Raw genomic sequence first — 26802 nt, forward strand, 5'->3', positions numbered from 1 at the left:
ATAGCCCTCCTTTTTTTTTGTCATGCATGTGCCTCTCTCAGAATCTCTTATTATGGCTTCAGCCCTTTTCCTCTCCAGTCCCGACAAAGGATTCCAGCCCAAAGTGCTGGCTGTTTATTCCCCTCCGTTGATGCTGCCTGACCCACTGAATTGTTCCTGCATTTTGTTTGTGTTGTTTCATTCCAGTATCGCAAATTATCTTCTGTGTCTGAAACAATATAGTTTCCATTTAGCAAATATCTCTCTGCTTAATTTAGTTGCAGATATGTAAGTTGGACAGCTGTAAAACAACCTCCTTTAGACTCAATCATGCAAGATTGTATGTGAGAAAATTGCACTTAATATTAAAAAAAACACTCCCCATTCTCCTAGGAATGTGTTGATTCCAAGACAGGCTGAAAGCAGAAACTTTCTGCAAGTTTCTATCACTAATTTTTCTGATGAGCTCTTCCAGCTGTCAGAGCCAGGGCACTGGCCATTTGTCTGCTTCGCCAGTAACAGCTGCAACTCCAGAAAAGCCCAAACAAAAAGGTGGTTGTCTGGCTCTTAAAAATCATAGAAAGAAATTCACCATTCCCTAATTCTGGTTTTTCTCTCTCTCTCATCTACCTCTTTATGTGCCCTTTACACCCTCTGGTGCTCCTCTCCCTTCCCTTTCTTCCATAGTCTTATGTCCTCTCCTACTAGATTACCCCTTTTCCAGCCTTTACCTTTTTCACCATTCAACTTCTCAGCTTTTTACTTTACCCCCTTCACAGTCTCCCAGTTTCAGCCATCACCTTGTACTACTTCCTCCTCTCCCCGCCTTCTTACTCTGACTTCTCATCTTATCCCCCAGTGCTGATGAAGGGTCTCGGCCCAAAATGTCGATAGTTTACTCTTTTTCACAGATGTTGCCTGGCCCGCTGAGTTCCTCCAGCATTTTGTGTGTGTTGCTTAGGATTTCCAGCATCTGCAGATTTTTCTCGTGTTTGCGATAGAAAGAAATTAGGTTTTTCTGGCATTGACAATCACCATTTCCCTGTTACTAATAAGCCTAACCCTGCATAACTAAAATCTTAAACCAGTCAGAATCAGAATCAAGTTTAATATCACCAGCATACATTGTAAAATCTGTTCTTTTGCTGCAGCAGTACTCTGCATTACATAGTAATAAAAACTATAAATTACAATGATAAGAATTATATAAAAATATAAATTAAATAGGTAGTGCAAAAAGAGAGCAGAAGAAATGCTGAGGAAGTGTTCATGGGTTCATTGTCCATTCAGAAATCTGATGGCAGAGGGGAAGAAGCTATTCCTGAAATGTTGAGTGTGTGTCTTCAAGCTTCTAGACCTCCTTGATGATAGCAGTGAGAAGAGAACATGTCCTGGGTGATGGTCCTTAATGAGGTATGCTGTCTTTTTGAGACCTCATCTTTTGAAGGTGTCATGGATGCTGGGGGTGCAAGTGCCCATGATGGAGCTCGCTAAGTTTATAACTTTCTTCAGCTGTTTCTGATCCCGCGCACTGGCCCCTCCGTACCAGACGGTGATGCAGTTAGTTAGGATGTTCTCTGTGGTACATCTGTAGAAGTGTCTTTGGTGACATACGAAGTCTCCCCAAACTCCTAATGATAGGTAGCCTCTGTTGTGCCTTCTTTACAATTGCACTGATATGTTGGGCCCAGGATAGATCCTCAGAGAAGTTGACATCCAGCAACTTGAAACTGCTCACCCTGTCCAATTCTGATTCCTCAGTGAGGACTAGTATATATTCCCTGATTTATCCTTCCTGAAGTCCACAATTATTTCCTTGGTCTTACTGACATTAAGTGCAATGTTGTTGCTGCAACACCACCAGCTCGCTCCTGTTTGCCTGCTCGTCACCATCTGAAATTCTACCAACAATAGTTGTGTTTTCAGCAAATTTATAGATGGAACTTGAGCTGTGCCTAGCCACGTATTGGTGGGTGTAGAGAGAGTAGAGCAGTGGGCTAAGCACGCATCCTTGAGGTGTGCCAGTGTTGATTGTCAGTGAGGAGGAGATGTTATTTCCGATCTGCACAGAGTGTGATCTCCTGGCGGGAAAGTCAAGGATCCACTTCCAGAGAGAGGTACAGAGCCCAGTTTAGAAGCTTTTGGATTAGAACTGAGGTTATGGCTGTGTTGAACGCTGAGCTGTAGTCAATACACAGCAGCCCGACATAAATATTACCATTGTCCAGGTGATCCAAGGCCAGTGAGATTGCATCTGCTGTAGACCTATTGTGGTGATGGACAAAGTGCAGTGACTCCAGGTCTTTGCTTAGGCAGGAGTTGATTCTAGTCATGATTAACCTCTCAAAGCATATGTGGGTGTCACAGGACAATACTCATTGAGGCAGCTTACTCTGCTGTTCTTGGGCACTGATATTTGTTACCCTTTAGAAGCATGTTGGAACTTCCAAATGCAGTAGTGAGAGATTGAATATATCCCCGTCTGTTGTTTGGCACAGATTTTCAGAGCCGTACCAGGTACACCATCAGGGCCTGACGCTTTGTGAGGGTTCACCCTCTTGAAAGATGTCTGACGTCGGCCTGCTAGACAGAGATCACGGTTACCAGATACTTCAGGGATTTGCACAGGTGTAGTTTTATTCTCCCTTTCAAAATGTGCATCAAAGGGGTTGAGCTCATCTGGGAGTGAAACATCACTGCCACTCATGATGTTAGGTTTCACGCTGTAAGAAGTAATGTCCTACAAACCCTGCTAGAGTTGACGTGCATCTGATTCCATAATTGTTCTTTTTGCTCTTAAAGTAGCCTTCTGTAGGTTGTACCTGGACTTCTTGTGTAGTTCTGGATTGCCAGTATTGAATGCTACAGACCTAGCCCTCAGCAGACTGCGAATCTCATGGTTCATCCATGGCTTTTGATTTGGGTATGTCCAGTATGTCTTCGAAGGCACACATTCATCTACACAAGTTTTGATGAAGTTGGTGGCATCTGTGGCATATTCATTCAGACTCAAAGATGAATCCCTGAAAATGGTCCAATCCACCGATGCAACGCTCCTCTGCCTCCCTTGACCATGCCTTCTTGGTCCTCACCACTGGTGCTATGGTCTTTAGTTTCCGCCTCTACTCTGGGTGTAGAACTACAGCCAGATGATTGGTCTTTCCAAAGTGTGGGCATGGGATTGCACAGTAACTGTTCTTAAGTGTGTTGATTCTCCTTCCACAGGTAGGAGAGCAATCTTGCTTAAATGGAAGGAGTCTACCCCTCCTACACATCTTCAATGGCTACGTGATATTATGTCTTATTTAAATTTAGAGAAGATCCGCTGCTCAGTCTTAAATTCGAAACAATCTTTTTATGATATCTGGGGACCTTTCCTAAATTACTTCTCCAATTTATAAAGTTTTAACAGTGCACAGACTTTTATGTATATTTTTATCTTCTTTTCTTAAGCGAATATGTTTTCTTTTCTAATTTATCCATTATCATCCATCAGCTTTTTTCTTTGGTAGTTGGTAGGGGGTTGACTTTTTTATATAAATTTTTTTTATGATGTATGACCTATCTTTAAATTTTTGATTACAGAGTGGTATACCTTTATGTGTTATGCTATAACATTTTGATCAATTTTATCACAATATATGAATGTACACAAGTTATGTTGAGATGTATCTATGTGCTGCACTCTGTAAATCTGAATAAAAATATTGTAAAAAGATTCTCCTTCCACAGGTGATATATGGGTGGTAGTTGTTCAGTGACTTCTTCAAGCTAGCCCGGTTGAAATCTCCTGCAATGATAGGGAATGAATCAGGGTGCAGTGTTTCGTGCCTGGTGATTACGGAGTTTGCTCTTATAGAGCCAGCCTGATGTTGGCCTAAGGTGGAATGTGCACTACTACAAGGATGATGGCAGAAAACTCCTTCAGCAGATAAAAAGGACGACATTTTACTGCTACATGTCCAGGCCTTTGCTCAGTGCTCGAAGGGGCAGCAATGTGAATGGGTGACAAATGGCATTGATGGATGTTGGTCTGTCCCAGGTATGTGGGTCCTGGAGGCACAGTGGCCAGTGAATAGTCCGTTTGGAGTTTGGGGGTCCCATCATTGGCTAGACTGCGATTCACTACCGAAGATCAAAGCTTGAAAGTCAATCAGAAGACTAGAATTTGAAACTGGGTGGCTGTAGGCCTGTCTTGGGGTTGGAGAATTGTCTGTATGTGTGTGTGGGGGGGGGGGGGGGGGAGAAAAAGGGGCTTTGTTTGCCGTTGTTGTTTTGTCTCTTGGTATCTTCTGTTTTGTTGTGTTCTGTGTTGTTCTGCTAAACATTTTGGGCATGCATTGTCGGTGCCAGAATGTGTAGTGACACTTGTGCTGCCTTAGGTTGTGTTGGTTATTAACACAAACAGCACGTTTCACTGTATGCTTCCTTGTACCTGTGATAAATGACTGAATCTGTATCTAGGTGTGCTAATGCTCTCCCTGCTGCTGTCACTATTATTCCGAACAGTTTGTAAGGAGGTCTGATCTGTATTGCATTTGAGACCTTGGATTGAAATTAGAGCAGTGTCGTGTTTAATGTGCACACAACTAATGCCAGTTAGAAACCGGCAGCTGTTTCCTTTCCCAAAGTGACATAATGTCCAAATTAAACAAAGGAAATCCCAGCTATTTCCTCGATTAGTTTTTGTTCGTTGAGTTATCCCAAATAAGTGGCTGCCCTGATAAACTGATAGCCCAATTAGTGGAATCAACTGTAGTTTAAAGTAATCTTAGCAGCCTAACAGGCCATTCAATTATACAGACTACAGTTATTGCTGCTTTATCCTGAGAATACATTTTTGAGGGGTTCAAATCCTTTTTCTCTTGTTTGATCATGATTTTAAGAGAAGTATTGGCTTGCAATATTTCTCGAACTTCTGGTAATGCACCCTCCATCTCCTTCACCATTCCCCATTCCCATTTCCGTTTGTCATCTTACCTCAATTGCCCATCACCTTCTTATGTTGCACCTCCCCCTTTTTTCCGTGGTCTTCTACCCTCTCCTATCAGATTCCCTCTTCTCCAGCCCTGTATCTCTTTCATCAATCAACTTCCCAACTCTTACTTCACCCCCCCCCCGCGGTTTCACCTATCGCCTTCCTTCCCCTCTTCCCCACCTTCTAACTCTTACTTCTCATCTTTTTTTTTCAGTCCTCACGAAGGGGCTCAGTCTGAAACGTGGACTGTACTCCTTTCCGTAGGTGCTGCCTGGCCTGCTGAGTTCCTCCCGCATTGTGTGTGTTGCTTGGATTTCCAGTATCTGCAGATCTTTTCTTGTTTGTGATCAGCTTGCAATGATTTTTTTCCAAATATTACTTTAAAAGTGAGCCAGCAGACAAGATAATCCAATGGAATGATTGGTTTTTTGGTTGAATTTAAAGATCTTTGGCTGAAATCGGGAATGTCTTTTAACTACCACTGACCATAACTGGTTCTGACAACCTAAATTCTGAGACTTATGGATTTGCTGTTTAGCTTGAGGTAGAATTCACATTATTATTTGTACTGGAAAAGCTGCAGCTAAAGATTGTGCATTCATCACTTAAGTAATGCGCAGCTTTCCTTTCTGGTCTTGTCTTCCCTATTCTTCTGGCTGGCGTTGCATAATGAACGGTGTACTTTTGCAATGCCAAGAGAAATCGGGAAGCCATTGCATCTAACAGCGATGGCACCACCCTAACCATCTGATGTAGAATGGTTAAAAAAAAATGGAAATCATAGTATGACCTTAAGCTGAGTAATGCTAACAACAGCTCAGGTCCCAATCTAGTACTTGCTGCAATTGAATCTTAGAGGCAACACGGTTAGCATATCGCTGCCTGTAAGAAGTTTGTATGTTCTCCTTGTGACTGTGTGGGATTCCTCCACATGCTCCAGTTTTCACCCACAGTCCAAAGACGTACGGGTGCAATTGGGTGGTGTGGACTCATTGGGCTGTTCCTGTTGTATCTCTAAATAAATGGAGAGTAAGATCAGGTTTTGATTCCTCCTGCAGTCTGTAAGGAGTTTGCGCATTCGCTCCGTGACCACATGAGTTTCTTCTGGGTGCACCGGTTTCCACATTCCGAAGGCGTAAGGTTAGGGCCATTAAGTTATGGGCACGCGCTGAAAGCGCGGCAACACTTGCAGGTCACCGAGCACATCCTTACTGATCTGATTCGATGCAAATGATGTTATTTCACTATGTTTGGGTGCACATGTGGCAAACAAAGCTAATCTTTCTGACCTTCTAACTTGTTGATATTTTTCTCCTATTTCAACAGTACTGTTGCATCAGTTTCATAACTACACTTTATGGGAATTGGAATCAATAAATCTCATGTTACTTTCTCCAGTGTCGTGAAGAGAACAGCATGCCCAATTTGTGCCCAATGTGTTGATTTTTTTTGCATCTGTTATTAGATAATCTCAAGAATAAACTTTTGAAATTGTTTCATGGAAAAATACGGCTTGGCTGAGGTCCAAACAACAATTTGAGCAGATTATTTTTCAGAGATACAGGAGATTGGAGAAAATTGTCATCTGTAGCAAATTCATAACTGGTTATCTCGAGATGTGCTGTCTGCAAGAGCTGGTTAAATAAAAGTTGGCAGTGATGTGGAGACAAAGAAGACAGTGATTTCCGTATGATTTCCCTCACTCCCCCCCACCCCCTGGAGATCTGCAGCAATAGGGGAAACGTTGATGTGTTTGTATGGAGTGCTATCGCTGCATTTGATTTTCATTGTTCACATATAAGAATTTATATACCCATTCTGCATTGTGTTCTAATAGTGATCTTTTCAAATAAAATGTGATAAGTGCCCAGTATTTTAGTTACTCAGGCCATTGCAGTAATGGCAAATTGAGTGATGGTGCATTGTAGAACTTGGGCTTTTTACTATTGAATGAAGTATGTTAGATAAAAATAAAATTTTCCCCATGTTGGATCCAGCTGTCTATTCCCTTGCATTCTGAAGGTAGGTAGGTGTTATTTTGAGTTATTATTTCCCGTAGCTTTTGAACTTCTGACATGTTGGGCAGCAATCAATCAAAACACAGTGCATAAAAAGAGCTGCCTTTCAATCAGGTCCACAGTCGAGATTTAAAAGGCAAAGTTTCGCGGCAGTTTCTCAGAGTCAGGCTGTGACTAATCAACAAGAGGGATTCATTTGAAGGAGAAATAAAAATAACACGTGCAAGCGGAGCGCTCATTCTTTTGAGTGTGCCATAGAGGGGCATTGGCTCATCAGGCTTAGGTCAGGCTTGGACGAGGTAAACTATCTGATGAGTTTCTCTCTTTTTGTTCTGACTTGTTCATTCCTCATCTGTTCGGGCATAGTAGTGTAGTGAGAATGGCTCCAGGGCCAGTGTTTTGTACTGTGTGTGGGTCGTGGGAAGTCTGGGAGGCCTCCAGTCTCCCAGATAAACACATCTGCACCCGGTACACCGAGCTGCAGCTCCTCAGAGAACGTATTAAGGAACAGGAGCTGCAGCTTCATGACTTTCAACTCATATGGGAGAATGAGGAGCTGTTAGATGGGAGATACAGGGAGGTCACCCCTAGTCTGCAGGAGTCAGTTAACTGGGTGACTGTCAGGAGAAGGAGGGGAAATACACAGACAGAGCAGAGTACACTTTTCCCTTCAATAATAAGTATACAACTTTAGAGGGGGGTGACCTACTGTGGGGAGCCATGGTGACTGGGTGTCTGGCACTCAGTCTGGTGCTGTGGCTCAGAAGAGAAGAGAGGTGAAGAGGAGTGCAGTGTTGATAGGAGAATCCATAGTCAGAAGAACAGAGATGAGATTCAGTGGGCACAATAGAGACACCTGGATGTTATGTTGCCTCCCAGCGCCAGAGTGAGGGATGTCTTGGATCAGGTCCATGGCTTTCTCAAGGGTGAGTAGCCAGAAGTCTTGGTACATATTGGAACCAATGATATGGGTAGACAAGGTGAGGAGGTCTTGAAGAGAGATTTTAGGGAGTTGGGTAGAAAAACTGGATTCCAGGGTAGTAATCTCTGGATTGCTGCCTGTGCCACACGCCAGTAAAGACAGGAATAGGATGATTTGGCAGGCAAATGCATGGCTGAGGAATTGGTGCTGGGTGCAGAGATTTATTGATTATTGGGATCTTTTCTGGGGAAGGTACAAAGAGATGGGTTGTATCTGAACTCAAGAGGTCCAATATCCTTGTGGCCAGGTTTGCTAGAGTTGTTTGGGAGGGTCTAGACTAATTTGACAGGGGCGTGGGATCAGAAGTGATAGTGCTGGGAATGAGGTAGTTGGTTTATAAACAAAGACAGTGTGTAGTGAGACTGTTAGCAGGCAGAGGCTGATGATAGGGCAAAATTGCAGTCAACAGGATGAGTTGCAATGTAAAAGGCAGGCAAAATTGAAAAGGGTGAATAGAGGACTGAAGGTGTTACATTTGAATATGTGCAATATACGGAATAAAGTAGATCTGTAGCACAGTTACAGGTTGGCATGTATGATGTTATAGGCATCACTGAATCATTGCTGAAAAAAGATTATAACTGGGAGCTTAATGTCCAAGGATACACACTGTATTGAAAGGTCAGGTAGGAAGGCAAAATAGATGGCATGGCTCTGCTGATTTAAAAAAAAATATCAAATCAAATAAGATCATTAGAAAGAGGTGACCACAAGACAAAGGAGCAGAATTAGACCACTCAGCCCATTACATCCGCTCTACCATTTCAGCATGGCTGATCCCGGATTCCATTCAACCCCATACACCTGCCTTCTCACCATATCTCTTGATGCCTTGACCGATCAGGAACCTATCAACTTCTGCTTTCAATATACAACCGCAGTCTGTGGCAGAGCATTCAACAGATTCACCACTTACTTCTGTTCTAAAAGGTTGTCCCTCAGTTTTGAGGCTGTGCCCACTAGCTCTGAATACCCCCACCAGAGGAAACATCCTCTCCACATCCACCTTATCTAGTCCTTTCAGCATTCATTAGGTTTCATTAAGATCCCCATGCATTCTGACCCTGATGGGAGTTGCATACAGTGGCCTACAAATTGCAACAGGAGATGGAAAATGCATGCCAAAGAGGCAATGTTACAGTAGTCATTGGGATTTCAATATGCAAGTAGATTGGGAAAATCTGGTTGGTGCTGGATTCCAAGGGGGGGAATTTCTAAAGTGCACACTAGATGGCTTTTCAGAACAGCTTGTGGTTGAACCCACTAGGGGATCAGCTATTCTGGATTGGGTGTTGTGCAATGAACTGGAATTGATTAGAGAGCTTAAGGTAAAAGAACCCTTGGGGGAGAAAGATCATAGTGTGATCTAATTCACCCTGAAATTTGAGGAGAAGCTAAAGTCAGATGTATCAGTATCACAATCGTGTAAAGGGAATTACAGAGGCGTAAGAGAGGAGTTGACCAAAGTTGATTGGAATCACTAGATTCTGGAATGGTTCTGGAAGAATGGAAAATTGCAAATCTCTCTCCACTCTTCAATAAGTGAGAGGGGCAGAAGAAGGGAAATTACAGGACAGTTAGTCTGACCTCAGTGGTTGGGAAGATGTTGGAGTTGATTATTAAGGATGAGGTTTCAGGGTACTTGGATGCACATGATCATATTGGCCGTAGTCAGGCAAGATTTTCCCAAGCTGACTAATCTGTTGGAATTCTTTGAAGAAATAACAAGCAGGATAGACAAAGGAGAATCGGTTGATAGTGAATATTTAGATTTTCAGAAGGCGTTTGACAAGGTACTTCACATGAGGCTACATAACAAACTACAACCCCATGGTATTGCAGTAAACTACAAATCCATCGTATTGCATGGACAGAACAATGACTGATTGGCAGGTGGCAAAGAGTGAGAATAAAGGGAACCTTTTCTGGTTGGCTGCCAGTGACTAGTGGTGTTCCACAGCGGTCTGTTGGGACCGATTCTTTCTGTGCTAAATCCTAATGATTTGAATGGCTTTGTTGCAAAGTTTGCAGACAATACAAAGATTAGTGGAGGGGCAGGTAGTTTTGATGAAGGAGAGAGACTACAGAAGGACTTAGATTAAGAAAAGTAGCAGATGGATTACAGTGTTGGAAAGTGGATGGTCATCCACTTTCGTAGACAAAATAAAAACATAGACTGTTTTCTAAGTAGAGAGAAAATTCAAAAATCTGAAGGAGAAAGGGACTAGGGATTCCTTGTGCAGGATTCCCTGAAGGTTAATTTGCAAGTTGAGTCTGTGGCAAGGAAGGCAAATGCAATGTTAGCATTCATTCAAAAGGACTTGAATATAAAAACAAGGATGTAATGTTTAGGGTTTATAAAGTACTGGTGAGGCCTCACTTGGAGTATTGTGAGTAGTTTTGGGCTCCTTATCTTAGAAAGGATGTGCTGAAACTGAAGAGGGTTCAAAGAAGATTCACAAAAATGATTCCAGGATTGGACAGTTAATCAGTGACATTTGATAGCTCTGGGCCTGTATTCACTGGAATTCAGAAGAATGAGTAGTGACGGGAATTGAAACCTATTGAATGGTGAAAGGCCTTGATAGAGTGGATGTGGAGAGGATGTTTCCTACAGTGGGGGAATCTAGAACCAGAGGGCATAGCCTCAGAATAGAGCGACATCCCTTTAGAACAGAGATGAGGAGGAATTTCTTTAGCCAGAGAGTGGTGTATCTGTGGAATTCTTTGCCACAGGCAGCTGTGGAGTCCAAGGCTTTATGTATATTTAAGGCAGAGGTTATGGCAGAGCAGACTCGATGGGTCAAATGGCCAAATTCTGCTCCTCTATCTTATGGTCTCATGTTTAATATTGCAGATTTTCAAAATACTGCTAATTTTCACAAGCTGAATTTCATGCTATGTTGTTCATTGTCCTTGATCATATGTTTATTTAACTACTGCATCACAGAAAGACATTAACATGTGTACGCTGCTTAAAGAATCACAAAAAGACTAATTAGGAGTTTTTTTTGCCCATAAAATGGGGAAGTCATAATGTTGGAGAATCAGAGGATCAGCAGTGAGCAGTTTAAGGTTCCTGAGTGTTAAAGTTCCTGTGCCCAGCATACTGATGCAATTACAAAGAAAGCATTACAGCAGCTATATTTAGTAGGAGTTGGAGGAGAATTGGATGTACGATGAAGAGCGTTAGAATTGGTTGCATTGCAATCCGGTCTGGAGAGGCTACAGCACAATATTGGAAAAAAGCTGCAGAGGTTGTAAACGGAGCCAAATCCATCATGGGCACTAGCTTCCCCAGCATGGAGGGCATCTTCAAAAGGTGATGCCTCAAAAAGGCAGCATCCGTTATTAAAGACCCGCATCAACCAAGATATGCCCTATTCTCATTGTTGCCATCAAGGAGGTACAGGAGCCTGAAGACACACTCAATGTTTTAAGAACAGCCTCTTCCCCTCTGCCATCAGATTTCTGAATACACAATGATTCCTGCATCTTACTATCTCTTTGTTTTAGTTTTTTGATCTCTTTATGCACTACTTACTTAATTTTTATATACTAATTATTGTAATTTTTAGTTTTTATTATTATGTATTGCCCTGTACTGCTGCTGCAAAACAACAGATTTCACAACATATGCTGGTGATAATAAACCTGATTCTGATTCTAATTCTGTTCTATTTGAAAGGAATGATTGTTTTGCATTTGTTTCAATGTTAATAAATAATGACAAGTATACCACAGGATAGAGGTTGTAATGATTGGTCATCTGGAGCCCAGGGCTTTGATCAACTGTTCTCTCTAATCAGAAATCGAGAAATAACTGACTGCAGAGCAGAATTGTTCTCTCGTTTCAAGAAAATCTCTTGGAGATTGAATTTTCCGGGTAATCGTGTAACATTGTAAGAGGAAAAAGGTCACGCCTGCATGCATCTGTTATATTATGTCATGATAAATAAGTTGTGAGGTTTAATCTCATGCCTGAAATAGAAATTTAACTCATGATCATCAGCAGCATCTTCCTTTATTGCTGATTTATTATTTAGCTATTGACAAGATAAAGGTGACTTTTTAATTTCCTCAGAAATCATGTTGGCATATTAAAATTTTGTGTTTTAGTATCTTCTGATTGGAAGCACGTGATTATTTTTAAACTACCTATTTTTGGGATTCTGAAGCCAGAAGCAAACAATGTAAGACCAGACGATATCAGAACAGAGATAGGCCATTCATCCCAGTTAATGGCTGATGTGAGGGTGCTCTTTATCGTGGCAATGTAGAATTGCACTACTGCGTGGTATGGAAGATGAAATTTTATCAACTACAGCAAGAATTACATCCTCTGTTGATGAAGGAGATATGGTACTTCAGAATGAGGCCCTGTGAAATAAGGAACCTGAAATTGAAATGGTGCTAACTGTAGAGTTGTTAATGATGATTGGTGGAGAGGAGACGTGTTTCTCCTGATGTGAATATGCATCTATACAGTTTTGAGGGCATTCAGCTTCAAGTGTCTGTCTCCCCCGCTCTTCCCCCCTCCTCCCCCACTCTTCCCCCCTCCTCCCCCGCTCTTCCCCCCCTTCACTTGGTTTGTGGATTGGAATCTGCAGTTCATATTATGTTTCCAGTTTCTCCTTTATATTTTGTGCGATTTTGATCGGGCGGACTGGCTATGCAGTCTGTCGTCAATGAAATATATCACTGAACTAAACTGAACATTCTAGACAGCTTTAAGGATTCTGTGGTTTGATGTTTCATGTTCTATTTGGTTTCACTCGTTTTTTGCTATTTACGCAATGCTTTATTTTTTGCATGTTGGGTGTTTGATGTTTTCTTTGAACTTTGCTCTGTGGGAAGAAGAATCTCAGGATTGTATACTGCATACATACTTTGATAATAAATGTACTTTCAATTCGATGTTGTTGTGATTGCACGAGGACATTGGCTTGTCTTGGTGGTACCTGGATTTGTCACCTCTGGAGATCAGTCTAATGACTGTGGTGTGATCTGCAAACTTTATCAGTTTAACTGGAAATTGGTGTATAGAGAAAATAGAAGAGGTGAGCGAACACATCCCTCTGGCACACCAGTGCTGAGTGAGCGGGATGTGGAGATGTGATTGCCTGGTCTCGCGTACTGCCTCCTGTCAGAGATGAAGTTTGTGATGCACCTGCAGGTGGGACCAGGTGCGTCAAGTCTGGAGAGTTTCTCTTCCAGAAGCTTAGGAATGATGGTATTGAAGGCTGAACTGAAATTGACAAAGAGAATCCTGACATATGTACCATGGGAGCTCAGGTGTTGTAGTATGAAAGTCCAGACTGATGCTAGCTGCATCACCTACAGATCTGTTGGGTTTGTAGGTGAACTGTGGCAGATCTAGAAAATTGATGTTCTGGATTTGAAAAATGACATGACCAGCCTTTCAAAAGTCTTCATTATGACAGACCTGTAGTCATTGAGTTGCACAGAAGCTGCTCAGTTTCCCAATTCCTGCTGAGGTCCTCCAGTAGATTGATTCTTGAATTTTTTCACAATGGTCAGACACAAAAATCACTTACAGAATCTTAAAATTGAGTTCCAGTCTTCAGAGTAAGTCTCTTTTGTTGTCATCAAGATACACTAGACATCAGATGAGGGGAATGTACAGTTGGTATACTTCACCTGTCTCTTTCCATGTATGAGCCCAAAACTCTGTATAAAGGGGGCAGTCTTGTTTATGGAACCATTGTAAAAGGTGCATTCTGGTCATCTTGCCAATCACTAGCTCGAACCCCATTGTCCCGAAAACAATTTTTCATCAAAAGGAAACAATAATTTTTAGGTGAGTTTTGTTGTATAAAGTATTGTAAAGAGCTGTACTAGTGTTCTGCAATCTAGGTCCATTCTGTTGACTGAACAGAAATGTAGGGTCTGTAGAGTCTACAGTACTGTGCAAAAGTCTTGGAGAAATATATACACTGTAGCTGGGATACGCAAGACTTTTGCACAGGCCTGTCACGGTCCTCCACCCTCGCCATTCCCAACATCCCTTGCTCCCCATCAGATTTACAAATTTGTTCTCTGCTCCACATTCACAAATACAGTACTGTGAGTCTGTGTGTCTGTCTCTCATAAATAAAGTATAACTTTTGCATAGTACTGTGCTTCACTGCCTTTATTATAATGCAACTGCATATTCCACCAGCAACAATCTTGTTGTACATTAACCTTGTCTTGCTTTGTTCTCCGATCGGGTGAAGTTGAATGGGTCAATTATAATTAACACAATTTTATATAACTGATTATATTTCTCTTCCAAATCTTCCAGGTATTGTGCTGAAAATGGAAAAAAACAATGAATCCAGCAAGGTGACATCTTTTAAGGTCCACTAAGGATTTATATTGATTTGGAACTACTTGGAATCTGGACTTGCTGCGCTTATCCAGTCTGGGCTAAGTCATTTGCAATTCAGTGCTGTAATACAATGCTTCCTGTCAGCTCCACTCAAAACCTTCCCTTGCATCAGTATTGCTAATTAAACTTGGGAGCAACTTTGACTTACTAAGAGGAAAAAGTCCTGCCATATTTTCTACTTTTAAGAATTTTATCATTAAATAAGCTTTCAGAAATTGGTAGACATTAGTCAAGTACTTTAGAAAGAAATTAAAAGTAATTTTGAATCATATTTGTGACCTTTGGAGTGTAATTCAAGATCATGAAAAGACCAAATAAACATCGACAGCTCCAGTTTTTCAGCCTCTTCAGCAGAAAGCCCAAATCTAAAGCAAAACTTGAGATGTCTGCTGTCACGGTCGAGGGAATAAACACTAAAACAGAGACTGAGAATGAGAAAAAGATGACCTCTTCGAATAGAACAATACAGTCCTCCAGTAATGAACAGTTATTAGGCACTCTGGAGTGTCCTCTTTGCCTTCTTAGCCAGCCTCGATCCCAGTTCCCAGAGATCATTTCTTGTCATCACCGTTCTTGTCTGGATTGCTTACAACAATATTTGAAAATTGAAATTACAGAGAGCAGGGTCAACGTTGCTTGTCCGGAGTGTTCAGAATTGTTTCATCCATCAGACATCCGTATGATTCTCAACAACAGCACTTTGATGGAAAAGTATGAAGAATTCATGCTGCGAAGATACCTTGCATCTGATCCAGATGCCCGATGGTGCCCTGCACCCGATTGTGGGTATGTTATTTTGATTTATTTTCTTTGCACTTGATTAGTATATGTATCGGAGTAGATTAATAGCTTATAGGTTGGGCAGCACAGTAACGTAGTGATTGATGTGATGCTATTACAGATCGGTGTGTTCCTGAGTTTGGAGTTCATTTCCAGCGCCATCTGTAAGGAGTTTGTACATTCCCCCCATTGACCACGAGGGTTTCATCCATGTTCTATGGTTTCCTCCCACGTCCCAAAGACATACCAGTTAGTCAGTTGGTCATTATAAATTTGTCCCGTGATTAGGCCAGGTGGATCCTAGACAGAGCAGGTTTTTGGACTGGAAGGGCCTGTTCTGCACTGTATTTCTAAATAAATAAACAATAAATTCCTTTGGATATGTTTTCCTTTAGGTAGCTGATAACTGAGTGGATAGGATAATATACTCAGATTACAGGCCTGGTGAATAGTTCAGCCCTACAGACCTAAAGTGGTAATCGATAACTTTTTTTTACATTGAGTTTGTGTAGGGTCATGCTGAAGATGTAATGGGCCAGGATATTTTGCCTTGCTGAACTCTTTAGGAGGAGCTGACATACAACAGTATCTGACACTCTTGCCCCACTTAGGCTCCATCTGTGTGGGCTGGGAGGGGAAGAAAATAGTACATAGTGCTAGGTGAGCACCATAGAACTTGGAGCAGTCCAGCACAGAAACGGGCTGTTTGGCCCACAAGGTTGTGCTGAACCAAATAAATGAGTAATTAAACTAAACTAATCCTCTCTGCCTCCACATGTCCACATCCTTCCATTATCCTCACATTCATATGCCTATCTAAACATCTCTTAAAAGTCCTGAATGTATCTGCCTCTACCCATTGTAGCCTGTCTTCGCACACTCAAGTGAATGGGGCAGGAGCCAAGCAGCAAAGCTGTTCTGCAAGGAGTTGTGATGTTGTCGGTGAATCGTGGAATAACTTCCATATCCGAGTTACCTACGTATTCAGCTGACCACTGGAATTCCATGAGCTGAACGGTTCTGTTTTGCTTGTTTGTGTTTTTTCTCTCAAAATGATTTTCAAGCTTTGCTCAGCACTTTTGGATAAGGTAGACTAGGTACTTGCAGAACTATGTGCACTGTGTTATAATACCACATTGCTCGTTATATGATTGCACCCCTGAACACCTCAGGTTTATTATACCTCCTCATTGCGACCATCAGAGGAAAGATACAGGAGCCTGAAGACGCACCTTCAACATTTTAGGAACAGCTTCTCCCCCCACCATCAGATTTCTGAATGAACACTACCTCACTATTTTTGCACTACTTATTTCATTTGATCTTTTAAATATATTTCTTATTGTAATTTATTGTGTTTTTATTATTACGTATTGCAATGTACTGTGCCACAAAGCAACAAATTTCACGACATATGCCAGTCACATAACCCTGATTCTCATTCTGAAACTGTAATGGCTCTCCACATGGTAAACCTGGGCTGTGCTGCTATCTTCAAAAGTCCTCCCATTTTATCGTCAGCAGTTTCAAATTAATTATCAATAAACTTCTCGGGTGATATATCATGCTAGTACTGATTGTTAAAGCATAACATATCCTGATTGTTTATAATGTCGCTTCCAACTTTTGATTGTGAAATCTTTCTTTTTGTTACAATTAACAGAAATGGTGAAATAGGTGTTTTGCATACTTTATTAGTCAGGGCATTGAGTGTAGGCATTGGGGCATTATGCTGTACAATAGTTGTACAAATCGTTGAAGGACATGGTTAATCTGGAAAGAGTACAGAAAATATTTTGTGAGGATGTTGCTGGGACTAGAGTGTCTGAGTTATAGGGAGATGTTTGCCAGGCTAGGCCTATGTTCCTCAGGAGAATGAGAGGCAACCTTATGCGAGGTTATAAATTCATGAGAGGCATAGATAAGGAAATGGTAATGGTACAGTAGTCCATAACTAGGGAGCATAGATTTAGGGTGAGAGGGGAAAGATTTAAAAAGGACTCAAGAAGCATGAAGATTTAAAAAGAGCATGCAGAAGATGGTGAGTATGATTGAGGCAGATACTGTGGAGTCGGCACTGCGGTCAGCATGGGCTCTTTGGGCCAAAGGCCCCGGATCTGTGCTCTATGTCTGTTTGTCTCAAATCTTCATCTTTGTTCTTTTTATCACTTTGGACATCTCTACCAAATTCTCCCCCAGTATTGGCTACAGTGAATTCAGACTAGGTTCTCTAAACTTTACCCATGAAAGGCAGTGGGAGCTAATTGAAGCCAGGCAAAGCAAATGAGTACCTTACATACGAAAAATATCTATGCGTCAGTCAAGAATTTTGCAAAGACTTTTTAAACACTCTTATGCAGATGACAATTAGTTCAAAGAAAAATATTCCTGCTCAGAATATCATAACACAAGTCAACCTGCAGTGTGATTGCACACTCTTGTCAAAGTGTAATCTGGCCTTGAGGATCAATTAAATACCAAGGTGAATGCATAAGAATGTTATAAATAACTTATTGCTAGGACAGGCACTAGAGTTTATGAAAATCTAACTTCCCGACGATGCAATCATTGCAGTACTCCAATACGATGGTATGTTTATGTACCTAATCTATGCAAGTGGTGAGCAGAGATTCAAATTCATTCAAAACTGGACTATATTTAGTCTGGTAGCCTAGCGGTTAGCACAGCATATTGGAGCTTGGAGCATCAGAGTTTGGGGTTCAGTTCATCTGTGAGTAGTCTGTATCTTCTCCCCATGAACACATAGGTTTTCTCCAGATGCTCTGGTTTCCTCCCAGGGTCCAAAAACGTACTGGTTACTAGGTAGTAAATTGTCCTGTGATTAGGTCAAATTGGAGATTTGCTGGCGGTTGTTTGGTGGCATAGCTCTAAGGGCTGAAAGAGCCTATTCTATGCTGTATCTGTAAATAAAAATAAATATAATGCATGTTCATGGTATTGCAAATATCTTTTACTTTCTGACATTATGCAGAAAAAAACCAGAGGATGTGGGTTAAGCGTGAAGGGGGAAAAGTTTAAAGGGAACATTGGTGGGGGGGGTGTTCTTCACACAGAGAGTGTTGAAAGTGTGGAAAATGCGGGCTCACTTTTAACATTTAAGAAAAACTTGGACAGGTCCATGGATGAGAGGTGTATGGAGGGATATGGTCCAGGTGCAGGTCAGTGGGACTAGGCAGAAAAATGTTTTGGCACGGCCAAGAAGGGCCAAAAGGCCTGTTTCTGTGCTGTAATGTTCTATGTTTCTATGCACGTCAGTGTATTTTACTAAGCAAACACGAGGAAATCTGCAGATGCTGGAAATTCAAACAACTCACACAAAATGCTGGTGGAACATAGCAGGCCAGGCAGCATCTATAAGGAGAAGCACTGTCGATGTTTCGGGCCGAGACCCTTCGTCAGGACTAACCGAAAGGAAAGATACTAAGAGATTTGAAAGTAGTGGGGGGAGGGAGAAATGCAAAATGATAGGAGAAGACCGGAGGGGATGGGATGAAGCTAAGAGCTGGAAAGGTGATTGGCAAAAGTGATACAGAGCTAGAGAAGGGAAAGGATCATGGGGTGGGAGGCCTCGGGAGAAAGAAAGGGGGAGGTGGGGATCACCAGAGGGAGATGGAAAATGGGCAGAGTGATGGGCAGAGAGAGAGGAAAAAAAACAAACAATTAAATATGTCAGGGATGGGGTAAGAAGGGGAGGAGGGGCATTAACGGAAGTTAGAGAAGTCAATGTTCATGCCATCAGGTTGGAGGCTACCCTTCTCCTATCATTTCGCATTTCCTTCTCCCCCCACTACTTTCAAATCTCTTAGTATCTTTCCCTTCAGTTAGTCCTGACGAAGGGTCTCGGCCCGAAACATCTACAGTGCTTCTCCCTATAGATGCTGCCTGGCCTGCTGTGTTCCACCAGCATTTTGTGTGTGTTGTATTTTACTAAGATTGCTGTGCTTTCCTTTGGTATTAAATTCCTCTTAAACAAACTATTTTATTTTACTTCCATGTACTTAATGATGTATGTTATGTATTTATCTAGCTTCCTTTCCTTGTCCACTCTATTTTAGAAGTGTACTGTATTAAGTATATATCTATTACATAGTTTTTTTTGTGCTTTAAATGTCATCTAGCTAAGCTTGCAAATTTGTGTGTCCTGTAGTATTGTTTATCCAGAGATACAGCATGGTACAGTACCAGGCCCTTAAGACCCAGTGAGCCCGCGCTGCCCAGTTACACCCATGTGACCAATTAACCTACTAACCCGTATATCTTTGGACTGTGGAAGGAATCCGGAGCACCAGGAAGTGGGGTGAAGGTACAAACTTCTTGCAGACAGTGGTGGAATTGAACCCAGGTCTCTGTGATGCTGTAATAAGGCTATTGCTACACTAACGTGCTGCCAATGTCTTCTGCATTGCTTTTGACAGTTTTCTACGTGGTTTGATATTGTATACAAATTTTAATTTATGTTTTGATTTAAGTGCATCTCGTAGCCAAGCCTGGATATCTTGGATATTTTTTAGTAGCTGCTGTCTGCCAGCCCGAGGGGTCTCGATGGAAAAACTCTGCTGTTTGTGTCCAAGTAACCTCCATTTAGGGTGACATGCATATTATTTTTCTGTCTAAATTGCTTTCTACAAAGCACTACAGGGTACTTCAACAAAAAACACCTGCAAGCCCATTCACCCTCCCCAAACCTCCACCTCTTTACACGGTATGCTTCATTATTAAGTAGACAGCAATGTGGTTAACAGAAATTATTTGTCAGTAGATGAAATATTCAGGTGGTAATTACTGATGCATTGATAGTAGCCATTGCTATCCCAGATTGCATCAAGTGTCCCTGGGTCAGTAGGCAAACGCGTCATGCTTTCCCCATTGATTTGATCCCATGCAACGTGAGTGTATCTCCCTGTTTCAATCGCTACAGCTTCAGCACCTGAACTGTGCATTTTTTTTTGTGTTTAAAAATTTCTCTGTGGGTCACTTTCATACAAGTTTTGCAGTGAAGTGTAAATTTTAACTGAGTTCCTGTTTTTACATAAAATCTTTTCTAGCTGCTCCATTTTGTACACCATTTGGGACTCTGTTTATAGCTCTGAGAAAGAAGCAATCTACCCCATGACTATTAGCTTCTTTCACAAATCCCCCCTTTCCACCCTTGCTGAGTCCTTTGATTGTACACTGTCACATTATGCCACAAATTTTATGAAAACTTCTTGTACCTTGTACTGGCTTCCCCACAATATACTTCCAGTTTCTTCAGAAATACACTCCTTCCTTAGCTGATGAATATAGATTTCTCAACTTCTCCTTGTATTGCAGACTGTCTTAAAATTTAGCCTTCTGATATTTTGTGCATGCATATTTCTCCTGGAGAGCCCCACCACATTTCTTATGTGCACCAAGTCCGGACTCTGGATTGGGGATTGCCAAACGTTACGTGGATTTTCTGGTGTAGTCTGTTTTGTCATATGCTTTTGTGATATCATTCTGGAGAAATGTCGTCTCATTTTTTACCTGCATTGCATTTGTGGTTTCTAAATGACAATAAACTGAATCTGAATCTGAATTAAGCTAATTGGTCTGTTACTCCATATTCAAGAACAGAATGTATGTTTGTAATTTACGTGCATTATTCATCATCATCACTATGTGTTGTGTTGTATGATGCGAGCAGTCATGGTCTTTCTATGACCTCACACGCAAAATGCTGGTGGAACACAGCAGGCCAGGCAGCATCTATAAGGAGAAGCACTGTCGACGTTTCGGGCCAAGACCCTTCGTCAGGACAAAATAGTCCTGACGAAGGGCCTCGGCCCGAAACGTCGACAGTGCTTCTTCCTTATAGATGCTGCCTGGCCTGCTGTGTTCCACCAGCATTTTGTGTGTGTTGTTTGAATTTCCAGCATCTGCAGATTTCCTCGTGTTTGCTCTTTCTATGACCACGATTGTTTTCGCCAATTTTTTTTCTCCAGAAGTGGTTTGCCATTGCCTTCTTCTGGGCCAGTGTCTTTACAAGATGGGTGACCCCAGCCATTATCAATACTCTTCAGGGATTGTCTACCTGGCTGTTTAAACTAATGCTGAAATTCATTTGATGTACTTAACTCTCGAAGGAAACTGTTCAGTTTGGGTTAAGCATGTTTCTAAATGCATTACATTTCAGAAAAAAAAACAGCTTGCAGTAATTAGCTCATAAAATAATTTGGTGGTATTTGATTTTTGAATTTGATTTATGTCAGGCAAAGCTTCAAGTTACTGGTTTTAGCGAAAGCTGTAGTCACGGTATAGTGGAGAGGTTCCTCCAAACTCTTCCCTTATGAAGCATACCATCACTTTCAAAACAATGCCTATTATTAAACTACAAGTTGTCCAGAGCAATGTCCAGTGTGAGGTGGAGGTTCTGGATGGGTGATCACCATTGTTTGATTCAGATGGGTCACAGATAATTCAGGAAAACTTTGTCCCAGAAGCACCCTGTTTTGTTTAGCTGTATATGTGTGTATGGTTGAATGAAAATCAACAAACTTGAATTTGAATATATACAAATCCGAATGTATTTTTTTGGGTGAGTAGACTGCTAGCACAATGATTCTACAATGTAGGCTTATCTTTTCTTGAATAGGGTTACTTTGAATCGCTTGCTCGCTGCTCTGTCATATAACTTTAAAGTTGAATTATCAGCTGAGAGATCCAAATCTGAAGAAAATGTAAATTGGTTTGCGTTTGTGTTCACCATAATGCAAATCTTAAATTTGGTATTTAAATGAAACGGTCTCTCACTCCAGCTCTATTCAGCTGGTGATTTAGTGATCTGGTTAGAAGCAATTTGATGGGCACCATATTAGCTGACCTCCTTGCCTGTAGACACTTGGTAATAAGTAGCACAAGTCTTTCCATCTGATGCACTGGTGCAAATGGATGTTTATGACCATTGGTGAAAGCAAATTATTCAAAGGACAAGTGTGGTAGAGGTAATTCTCTAATTTGAGAATATATTTAAAAATACTTCACATAGTTTTCCCTCACGGCAGATTTCTTATGGTTTCATAATTTTTATGTCTTACTCTGTACTACTGCTGCAAAACAACAAATTTCACTGCATATGTAAGTGATAATAAACTTGATTGTATTAGCACACAAGTGCAATTATGAAGAAAGCACACCAGTGTCTCTACTTCATTAGGAGTTTGCAGAGATTTGGCATGATATCTAAAACTTTGACAAACTGCTGCAGATGTATAGTGGAGAGTATATTGACTGGCTGCATCAAAGCCTGGTATGGAAACACCAATGCCCCTGAATGGAAAATCCTACAAAAAGTTGTGGATATGCCCAGTCCATTATGGGTAAAGCCCTCTCCACCATAGAGCACATTTACATGAAACGCTGTTGCAGGAACACAGCCTCCATCATCAGGAAACCCCTACACCTAGACATGCTCTCTTCTCTCTTCTCGCTTCTGCCATTAGAAAGAAGGTACAGGAGCCTCGGAACTCACACCGCCAGGTTCAGAAACAGTTACTACCTCGTGTCTGTACATTGCGATGGAATTATAACACAACAATTTATACTCCCTCGTACTATGGGATGGAGGTAAGATTTAAATGAATTCAAATTCAACCATTGTGCTCTTGAACCAGAGGCGATAACTTTACTCAACATCAATTGTCCTATCACTGAAATGTTCCCACAACCTTTGGACTCACTTTCAAGGACTCCTCATCTCATGTTATTGATATTTATTGGCTATTTTTTATTATTTTCTTTTTGTATGTGCACATTTTGTTGTCTTCTACACTCTGAAAGCCCAAGTCGGACGGTCTTTTATAGATTCTGTTATGAATTTATTGAGTATGCCCACAAGAACATGAATCTTAGGGTTGTATATGGTGACGTGTATGATCTTTGAACTTTGATAAGTTTGCTTTGGAATTCAAATAGGTGAATTTGGTTACTTCAATTGATTTTCACCAGTCAATGCCCATATGAGAAGAGGGTTGCTTCAGTATCACACAGCTTTTTATCTGGAACCACACCAAATGGTTTGATTAAAGTTTTGACTAACTTAATCTGAGTGAGAGCAGACACCTCTAAGTTGACTGGTACGCAAAATCCCATAGACCATTTTTTTTAGGAAGGTTAACTTTAACATCATTGATTTTGGGAAGGATTAACATATTGATAGAATTGCTAATATTTCCACAGTAATAATTTTTCAATAGATTAGAAAATCAGTCAAAATTTAAATTGCTAGCCGTTGATTCATATTTTTAAACCTGTTTTTACGCCATATAACCATATAACAATTACAGCATGGAAACAGGCCATCTTGGCCCTTCTAGTCCGTGCCGAACGCTTACTCTCACCTAGTCCCACCTACCTGCACTCAGCCCATAACCCTCCATTCCTTTCCTGTCCATATACCTATCCAATTTTACTTTAAATTACAATGTCAAACCTGCCTCTACCACTTCTACTGGAAGTTCGTTCCACACAGCTTCCACTCTCTGAGTAAAGAAATTCCCCCTCGTGTTACCCCTAAACTTTTGCCCCTAACTCTCAACTCATGTCCTCTTGTTTGAATCTCCCCTACTCTCAATGGAAAAAGCCTATCCACGTCAACTCTATCTATCCCCCTCATAATTTTAAATACCTCTATCAAGTCCCCCCTCAACCTTCTACGCTCTAAAGAATAAAGACCTAACTTGTTCAACCTTTCTCTGTAACTTAGGTGCTGAAACCCAGGTAACATTCTAGTAAATCTTCTCTGTACTCTCTATTTTGTTGACATCTTTCCTATAATTCAGTGACCAGAACTGTACACAATACTCCAAATTTGGCCTCACCAATGCCTTGTACAATTTTAACATTACATCCCAACTCTTATACTCAATGCTCTGATTTATAAAGGCCAGCATACCAAAAGCTTTCTTCACCACCCTATCCACATGAGATTCCACCTTCAGGGAATTATGCACCATTATTTCTAGATCACTCTGTTCTACTGCATTCTTCAGTGCCCTACCGTTTACCATGTATGTCCTATTTTGATTATTCCTACCAAAATGTAGCACCTCACACTTATCAGCATTAAACTCCATCTGCCATCTTTCAGCCCACTCTTCTAACTGGCCTAAATCTCTCTGCAAGATTTCAAAACTTACTTCATTATCCACAACGCCACCTATCTTAGTATCATCTGCATACTTCTTAATCCAATTTACCACCCCATCGCCCAGATCACTAATGCACATGACAAACAACATTGGACCCAGTACAGATCCCTGAGGCACACCACTAGTCACCGGCCTCCAACCTGACAAACAGTTATCCGCCACTATTGGTGGATACTCAGATTTCATTGGGATTAAAAGAGGCAACATTTGTACTGTACACATATTTTAGCCATTCCTGTCCATATTTTAGCCTTAGTCAGTGTGATTGATAGAAAATAGTAAATGTGATACACTTAATTTCAAGTTAAAACTTTTGTTATGATCAGAGAAATGGATAGATTTCAGATTGAGATTTATTAATCACACGTACGTTGAAACATACGGTGAAATGCGTTGTTTGTGTTAACAACCAGTGCAACCTGAGTATGTGCTGCAGCAGGTGTCACCACATATCCAGCACCAGCATATCAAGCCCACAGATATCTTTGGAACTGATCATTTTTTCCCATTTCTAGACAATGCGTATTGACCGGCAATTTAAAAGTAAAAAGTACTATATTACTGTTTCTTTGTAACAACCATTAAAATTCACTTATTTTTGAGAAGTCAAAAAAGTCTCTTTTGTTAAAGTGAGTAAACCATGAATATGCCAGCTTGTTTATGTAGATTTGTTCGGTGTATTACTGTTGGTTTATTGCTCTCTCAACCTTTTCAATAAAGCTAAGTGCTTTTTCCTCTTTTTTTAAAAAAAAGTTACATGCACAATTAGTATTTGACAAAATCTTGTCTCCGTTTTCATTCAGAAACACGAGAGACTCTTTAGATGTAACACAGAAAATGCTGGAGGATTTTGGCAGATCAGGCAGCATCTATGGAGATAAATAAACAGTTGACGTTTCGGGCCAAGACTCTTCTTCAGGACTCATGAAGGGTCTCGGCCTGAAACGACGACTTTGTTCCACTCCATAGGTGCTGCCTGACATGCTGAGGTCCTTCAGCATTTTGGGTGTTACTCTTAGTTTTCATTCAGTTCTCATTAAATCCTTTGTACTGTATCAGTGTAGGTTTGATGTACTGGAACATTGGTGATTCAGAAGTTTTTCTGATAGAAAATGTACAACTGCATCTTACTGAACAAACTGATACAGTTGCCATTGTGTAATGCCTACTGTTTTTGAATTAAAGTCAAAGGAAATTTGTTATCAAAATACATATATCACCATATACAAGCTTGAGATTAATTTTCTTGCAGTCATTCACAGTAAGTACAAGAAGCAATGAAAGTCCACACCCAACCGTACGGACCAACAACCAGTGTGCAAAAGGCAACAATCTGTACAAGTACAGAAAGAAGAAGAAAAAAATAATAAATAAACGAACAATAAATATTGAGAACATGAGGTGAGGAGTCCTTGAAAGAGTCCTTGTGGGAGTGAAGTTATCCCCTCTGGTTCATGAGCCTGATGGTAGAGCAGTAGGTAACTGTTCCTGAACCTGGTGGTGTGGGTCCTGAGACTCCGGTACCACCTTCCTGACTGCAGCAGTGAGAAGAGAGCATGGCCTGGGTAGTGGGGTTTCTTGATGATGGATGCTGCTTTCCTGTTACAGTGCTCTGTGTAGATATGGTCTGGCAGAGAGGGCTTTTACCTATGATGGACTATGACTATGTAAAGTGACTATATAATGCAAGCCATGTTATCACTGTTATGAGACTCTCGCAATTTGAAACTGATCTATTGTGCATCGTGACTCTCCACAGTTATGGAGTAATTGCCAGTGGCTGTGCAACCTGCCCAAAGCTGACGTGTGAGCGCTCTGGCTGTGCGACTGAGTTCTGTTATCACTGTAAACAACTGTGGCACCCGGACCAAACCTGCAGTGAAGCTCGTAAACAGAGAGATGTGTTTGTGACTACGATAGAAAAGCACTCTACCTCTCTTATTCACAGCGAAGAAACGGACAACGGTAAATACTCTCATTGCAGGAAGAAAAATGTTTAATTAATTTCTTGTACTAAGGGAGTGTGTTCTCTCAAAGTCTCCTAAGTGGATTCATCAATCTATATTTGAAATACAGTACCTCGGTTTCTATTAGCTACTTCGTGTCCATTTCTAAACTCTATCCAGTTAGCTTCACTTAAGTTTTTGCAATAGGATGACTGAAGTATAGAAGTTGATGGCAACTATGATCTGGAGGCATTTGGAGCTTAATTCTGTACACAATTACACCTAATGTGATCTCTTTCCGAAAACCTCTCAAGAAATTTAGGAGTAGAGTAATTAATGTTTTTACTGATCAGGCAGCAGGTCATCATAATGTGCTACTACAGCCAATTCATTCTTTTATACTTTCTGTTTGTGGTTGAGGCTGTGCAGATAGGCATCTTTCCCATTTCACTGTTTCTTTAAAAGCTACTTTATAACATCAAACTTTAATCGGGCAGATGGGAGCCATGTCTAGGTAACAAGAATGTGAAAATT

At 41.0% G+C, this 26802-nt stretch overlaps 1 protein-coding gene across 1 annotated transcript in view; it reads left to right on the forward strand.

Moving 5' to 3' along the window:
- The window catches only part of LOC140733018 (E3 ubiquitin-protein ligase RNF19A), an 85108-nt gene that overhangs the window by 23392 nt on the left and 34914 nt on the right, over nt 1-26802 (forward strand). Inside the window, exons 2-3 of the mRNA XM_073055782.1 lie at nt 14265-15137; nt 26082-26287. Coding sequence (XP_072911883.1) covers nt 14653-15137; nt 26082-26287 — 691 coding nt within the window. The 5' untranslated portion in view covers nt 14265-14652. The remainder of the gene's footprint in view (nt 1-14264; nt 15138-26081; nt 26288-26802) is intronic.

This window comes from Hemitrygon akajei, chromosome 9 (assembly GCF_048418815.1).
Source record: "Hemitrygon akajei chromosome 9, sHemAka1.3, whole genome shotgun sequence".
Lineage (NCBI taxonomy): Eukaryota > Metazoa > Chordata > Chondrichthyes > Myliobatiformes > Dasyatidae > Hemitrygon > Hemitrygon akajei.